Source organism: Penaeus japonicus, unplaced genomic scaffold (genome assembly GCF_977035675.1).
Source record: "Penaeus japonicus unplaced genomic scaffold, GWHDUDI00000001_assembly GWHDUDI00000018, whole genome shotgun sequence".
NCBI lineage: Eukaryota > Metazoa > Arthropoda > Malacostraca > Decapoda > Penaeidae > Penaeus > Penaeus japonicus.
This window is the reverse complement of record NW_028234420.1, coordinates 10,983,969-10,991,468: the sequence shown is the minus strand read 5'-3', so window position 1 is coordinate 10,991,468 and position 7,500 is coordinate 10,983,969. Positions and strand designations below refer to the sequence as shown.

General features: G+C 39.1%; 1 protein-coding gene across 1 annotated transcript in view; it reads right to left on the bottom strand.

The window, feature by feature from the left end:
• Positions 1–7,500, bottom strand: part of LOC122245995 (uncharacterized) — a gene marked incomplete in the record, with an annotated part of 45,816 nt that overhangs the window by 12,344 nt on the left and 25,972 nt on the right. Inside the window, 1 exon segment of the mRNA XM_086546564.1 lies at positions 1–67. This exon segment is cut by the window's left edge and continues 77 nt beyond it. Coding sequence (XP_086402690.1) covers positions 1–67 — 67 coding nt within the window.

Genomic DNA, 7,500 nt, shown 5'->3' with positions numbered 1-7,500 from the left:
ACATGTTGAGGAACTTGCTGAACCTTCTCTTCGGGGACATTTTGAGAACCAGCCAGTCTCCAGCCATCTACGGAAGACACAAGATTTATCACTGCCTAAGTCTCCGGGAGAGCTGTAAATACAACCTTGATATAAAAAAAAAAAAGAGAGAGAGAGAGAGAGAGAGAGAAAGAGAAGGACCTTTAAAAGGAGAGATTCTTTCTCTGTCATCCAGCGTCCATAACATCTTCGTCTCCTAACCCAGCCATAAGTGCTTTCAACCTCTGGCTATTTCACACCTATACATCCTAGTATACATAATAATAATAATAATAATAATAATAATAATAAGAAGAAGAAGATGAAGAAGAATGAAAATGAAAATGAAAATGAAAATGAATATGAAAATGATAATGATAATAATAATAATAGCAATAATAATAAAAAGGATAATAATAATAATAATATAATAACAATAACGGTAACGATGGCAGTGACAACAACCACAATAATAGTAATGATGATACTATTAACAATAATGATAATGTAGTGGGTTATTTTCATTCAACTGCATTCCCCATACCTAACCCTGGCTAAAATTCATTCGAACACTTAAATGTTTCGTAACCAAGGCACGCGACTTCCGTATGGAATAACTTCTAGACTAAGTTATTTTTTGAGTTGCTTTACCAAAGGTCAGTCTCAAAGTAAAGTGTTATTTATAGAACTACAAAGAGGGAAATCTACGAGAAAATGAGTGAGGTAGATAAAGAGGCGTAATACTAAACTTGTTATTAATACCTGCGATATCATCTTTAAATCACATTAAACAACGATAATATTACAAAAGACAATAATAATATCATAACTTCCACATAATATAACAACACCAACGACTACAACAGCAGCAATAATAACAACAATATCCCTGCCTGGCATCAGGAACTCTTAGGAGTAAAAAACCTACATGCTTCGACACAAAGGGACCAAAAGTAACGGTTGAAAAGCTGAAAATAAATCTAGTGTAGACAGGACTGTACTAGAAGTAAAACGAACCTCGAAATAGAGATAAAAAGAAATTGTCAAAACTCTAAATCCCGTTTTTTTTTTTTTGTGTGTGTGTGTTTTTTTAGAAGAGATAATCAGTTGAAAATGTGAGTGTTACGTTGTCTTCGTAAAAGAACTAAAGAACTAAACAGAAATAAAAAAAAATCAAGAAAACAAAAAATCAGCATTTCTAAAACGGGTGGTGAAATATCTGTAGACCAAAGAGTTTTAAAAAATCCCTCGAAGTACTAACACTGTAATGATGTATGTATGAAAGATGATAATCCTTTGATGGACTTGCCGGTAATATTAAATGTTTAAATTGGCGTGCAAGGCTTAAACAAAATAAAATGTTTGAAGATTTGAGAAATGAAACATAACATTATATAAAAGAAATAAAAAAAATAATATGGAAAGCCCCACCTATATAAAAAACAACAACTAAAAGTGAAAAAGGGAGGAAGAATAAAAAGATTCACAGCAAATCAAAACTGCTATGAAGAGGACATGAAAAAAAGTAAACAAAAGTTTTATAAACCAGCTAAAATAAAACAGTAAAAACGACGGAGATCAAAACCGGCCATGCATTTACCAGTGGCAGACAAGGCCACACAACCTGACGCACCATAAGCCAACCGGAACCAAATCGTCAAAATCCCAACAAAGGGGGAACAAGAGACACGACCCCGTCTTCGTATGTGTCCGGGAGGAGGAAGGACGTAGACGATATATCAACCTATACTGTGCAACAAGACCACGTTGAAATCAAGTCAAAAAAGCTAAAATGCAATAAAAAAAATATTGAAAATGAAGTTAGTTACTGCAAAATTATAAATGAAACACCAGAAGAAGCATCAGCACAAACTGAGGCCCTACAATTACCTGATATTATTGAAAATGATATGGCTGAAAATGTTCTTTGATAGTCGCAGAGATGTTTGTATAAGATTTATACCAAACAAAGAAACAAAACAAGTGTGGTACCAGAAGATCGAAAAATAGTGTAGAGAAACAATAAGAATGACAAAAAATAGAGAGGGTCAAACCAGAGATAAAGTAATCAGAAGATACATGATGCATCCATGTGTAACCAAAACCACATTGAAATATCAAATAAGCTAAAAAAAAACAAGTAGTAGGCATTTCAATGACAGTTAAATTGACTGAATGATGATACATAAAACACAAGAAGATGCAGTAACACATATTGAATTTTTACAATCACCTGTTGATGGGCTGTTTTATGGTTGCAGAAATGTAGGAGATTAGTGCCAAAGAAAAGAAACAAGTGTGATACCAAATGATCGAAAAATAGCGTTGAGAAACAAGAAGAATGACAAAAAGAGAAAGGATACATTATGAATCTATATGAAACCAATCCCTAGTAGGAGAAAAAGTTCCATAGAATCTATTAAAAAGAAAGATAAATTAACGTTGGTGATCACGCCCTTCAAGATGGCGTCGGCCGATGAATTAATAAACCATTTCTGAAGGTCACATCTCTTTGGTACAGCGAGGTGTGTGTATGTATGCGGGGGATACATCAACACTGCAGAGCAACGTCATATGCAGATGGTACGAGGATATGTGGACGTTTAGCTTAATGAGGATCTAGAAAGCGTTTGTAATAGGACGCGCGAGGACAATACGGAATTCAATGCGGATAAATTCGAAAGTATAAAATATAGTCCATATTCAGCTGAAGAATCAGTTGTCAAAGGAAAAACAGTTATAGATGAACCTAAGCCTATTTATGAGTCATGACACAGGTTTCATTAAAAAAAAATACAAGTGGGTGGACTTTTAGGACAAGAGATTCAAACCCTTTCCTCCCATTATGGGAAACTAGTGATTCCAAGATACGAGTATCTGCTATGCACGGAATTCAAAATACATAATATCACAAGATCAGGTTCATTCTAAATTTTGACATTGGGCATCACTTGTAAATGAAAAAAAAATATATATATATATATTCATTTATTTCAAAAGACGGATGGATATTATCATAAATGTAAGGAAAATCACTAGAATTTTGGCACCAGATCCAAGAGAGACAGAAAAGGGAGGAATTGAAGTAAGAGATCCCTCACGCTAGTTTATTGGGTAAGTTATCAATCATCCCTATCGAGAAGGATGCAAAACCAAAGCTTCGTAACTACTGATCCAAAGTTGTTTTACAGTGATCCGAAAAATATAAGAAACACAACTCATGTACCGTGGCAGTCTTTAAAAGAAAATCAGATAAACAGTTTGGTCAAATTCACCACCGGATAAAACACCACTAATAACTAACTGTCAGTGAGGGATCGATGACCGAGGCAAATTCACCATCTCGCCGAGGTCAATATTCCCGGCAAATGACTGATGGTCAGTTGGTCCCCCACAGCGGCACCGACATGAACCACGCCAGGTAACCGTGTACGTGTATGTCTGTCGTTCATTAGCGGCAAAGGAGGTCGTGGATTGTCTTCCCTCTCCATTACACTAATGGCTACGTGCGTTACTGGAGACGGAAGGAGGAAATGACGCAGCAAAGTCCCAGCATCTATCTCACTATAACGTGGCTATTGGGGGAGTCACCATCCCGAGTGAGGTGTGTAGTGACGCCACTCCCCGCGAAAGGCTTCCATGTGAAACTTACTCGTTATCTTACCTAAATGAGGCCGTCACTATCTTTAAGACGTCGCATCACGACAGCGAAATCACCATGACCTTGCCAACGCATGAGGCTTAAGGGGGGGGGGGGGGGTTCTAGAAGGGCGTGCTGTTTGGTCGATCTCCCGATGTTAGGCATAAACAGGAAAAAGTATATCCATCTTCGACAATCGGCCTGAGATTTGAAGGATTCGTTGGCGCTGTATACAGATACAGATGCAGATGCAGACACAAACACAGACACGCAAACACACACATACAACTGTCTCTACCTCATCTTCATCTTCATCCTCTCCCACTCCCAATCCCTTTCCCTCTTCCTTCCCTTCCCCTCCCCTTTTCCATCCCACCCATCTTTTCCTCACCCTTTCCTACCATGGCTGTCTTCAGGCGTTTACTTATCCAAGGTTATCCAGGAGTTCCGCCTCATTTACCCAAAGGCATCGGTAACAACACGCCTGTCTACTGTATCCAAGGCAATTTACATCGAAAAAGGCTAATCTAAATCCGATAGGCTGCGATTAGACTTTCAATTAACATCTTCTTAGTCAAATTGCGCGCCAAAAGCAAGTCGAGTGACCGTTGGGTAATTTAAGTCGTTAAACCTATACTTGATTTCGAATTTGTAATCACTTCAGAGGGGATCCTGTGACATTGCCGGGTGTAGGTAAGTGTGTTGCTGAATCTCTTCTTGTTGGCAATATATATTTTTTCTAATGAGGAATTCCATATTCTTTTATATCTATTTTTCATATTTTCCACTGTACAATACAGAAGTTCCCTAATTCTCTCTCTTTCTCTCTTAATCTTTTCCTGATTTCTACTATACAATAATGACTTCAGGAATCTTTCTTAACAGCACATTCCCAATTGTACAAATCTTGATCAGCATTTCTTCCATTCTTTCAAGACAAGAAATGTCAACCTTCTCTTGCCAACTCATTCTTTAATCAAATAATATATTTATCTATTCATCTTATTTCTTTATCCGGGGAGCGAGTGGTTCATTTACCTAGGTAGACTACATAAAATAGGGAATGAATAATGAATTAAAACAAATGTAAATAACAGCCGCAACGCCATTGCACGGAGACGTACACATAATATCAGCTTTTTAAAATATTTCGCGTTTTTTTTCTTTCTTTTTTGTTAACGGGTGAAGAAATGCCTCGAATGTTTTCTTTAGTTTCCCTCACACTTGGTTTTCCCTCCATTTTCTTTGAAATATGGCTACTGAAGGAGAAAGAACAGAAGGGGGAGAGAGCGAGGGACAGAAAGAGGGAGATGGAGGGAGATAGGGTTAAGCAAAAGGAAAAGGGTGAATGTTAGCTTCAGGGAAGGGGGTGGGGAGGGAGAGTTAGAGGGGGGTAGAGAGGGAAGGGGGGGAGAGGGAGAGTGAGAGTTAGAGGGGGGGTAGAGAGAGAGAGAGAGAGAGAGAGAGAGAGAGAGAGGGAGGGAGGGGGAGAGACGGAAAAGCAGGAGGGGGGAGAGAGAGACAGAGAGGGAGGGGGAGAGACGGAAGAGCAGGAGGGGAGAGAGAGAGAGACAGAGGTAGGAAGGGAAGAGGCTAAAGAGAAAACGAGAGAGAGAGAGAGAGAGAGAGAGAGAGAGAGAGAGAGAGAGAGAGAGAGAGAGAGAGAGAGAGAGAGAGAGAGAGAGAAATTGCAATCTTTTTACAACCATTTAAAAATCTTGGACTAATCTACAGAAACTATTTTTTAAATATTTTTCCTTTCTTTTTGAGAGCCCACTTATCATAGCTTCAACCAAGTAAATTGTTTACCACACGCTGTTTCACATTTCACACCCCTAGCTACTCTTCTTTGCCTTTTAGACTTAAATTTTCTCTTGCTTTGATTTAATTCCTTATCTTATTTTATTTTGTCTTGTCATTAATCTATTCTTCCACATTTTCTTCTCTTCCGCATCAGTCCCTCCAACCCTTAGTCACTTCTTCACTCATGCGAAAGAGAGATGGAGAGGGAGAGGGAGAGGGAGAGGGAGAAGGAGAAGGAGAAGGAGAGGGAGAGGGAGAGGGAGAGGGAAAGAGAAAGAGAAAGAGAAAGAGAAAGAGAGAGAGAGAGAGAGAGAGAGAGAAAGAGAAAGAGAAAGAGAAAGAAAAAGAAAAAGAGAAAGAGAAAGAGAAAGAGAGAGTGAGAGAGAGAGAGAGAATCATGGGTCATTTACATTTCATCCCACCCCTGCCACCAGAAAGTAACCAATGCACTAAGTTATTTAGTTCCAGTGAATGGCGAATGGCTCCAATAATTGTTCTATTGAAAAACTCCCGAGTTCTCTAAGGCACCTTGATATCTAACAGCTTCATTTTGTGGAAACTGGATGAACTTGAAGTATACTCTAACAGAAATAAAGGTGGGGGAGGGGGAGGGGAGGGGGAGGGGGAGGGGAGGGGGAGGGGGGAGGGGAGGGGGAGGGGGAGAGGAGATAGGGTGAGAGGGAGGGGAGGGAGGGAGGGAGGGAGAAAGAGGGAGACAGGGAGAGAGAAGAGAGAAAAAGAGACATTCAAATATTTCAATATGAAAGATCAAATAAAATTTCAACCAATTATACACAATTACGGGAGCAGCCACGACTTCAGGTAGTGGCAGCGGATGGGCGGCGGGGCGCGGGCGTCAGCCAGATGGAGCAGGGGTGGCTGCAGGGGGCGGTCGTAGGGGCGGCCGTAGGGGTGGGGCGGCGGAGTCGGGCGCCACACTGACTCCTACAAGCAGCGTTACCAGCGCCAAGGGATTTATTCCAAGATAAGGGGATTTCGGCTATTACCTTGGACCCCTGGATTTCTTTTGAAGTGTGGATGTTCAAATCATTCTTGAGATTCTTTGAGGGTTCAAATAAGAGGTCCTTGCTTGTAATAACTGAGACACGGGGATTTCTTCTCTTTGAATCAGCTGATCCTTAACGTTGCTTAAATTACCAGTTTTCAGCTAATAAATGAAAATCTTTTAAAAGCCGAGAGAAAAAGATGCTGCACATCTGACCAACTCCCTTCATCCTGGTACCAAGGCAGCGGCACCACACCCAGTCAGTCACCTTACGCACTACGCCTGTCATCTAGCCCTAAACATTGCACAACACACCCAAAGAATCCAAAGTACCCGTTTTCATTTGACACAACATGCTGGAATACATATCATCCTTTACGCACGTTATGGCACCATTTCAAGTCCCTCTCTTTCCCCCTGCACACCACGTCACCACGCCGTTACCACACCGTGTCATCACAATAACATTCTCAAAATAAATAAGTAAGTCACGCTTATCAAAGTAGGTTGTGATGCTGACTACAGGATCTCTACTACACTCAAGAGACTCTTATTACTTATTAATCATGCAATTTCTGTTTACTTTAACACTTATGATTCATCTATCACTACTTGCAAAAACTTAAACACAAAGTGATAAATCTTGCTGAGAAATGAAGGATAAGGACAAGGATATATATATATATATATATATATATATATATATATATATATATATATATATACATATACATATACATATATATATACACATACACATACACATATACATACACATACATACGTATACGTATACGTATACGATACGATACGATACGTATACATATACATATACATATACATAACACATAACACATACCATAACACAAAACACAAACACAAACACAAACACAAATACAAACACATATACATACATACATACATACATACATACACACACACACACACACACACACACACACACACACACACACACACACACACACACATATATATATATATACGTATATATATATATATATATATATATATA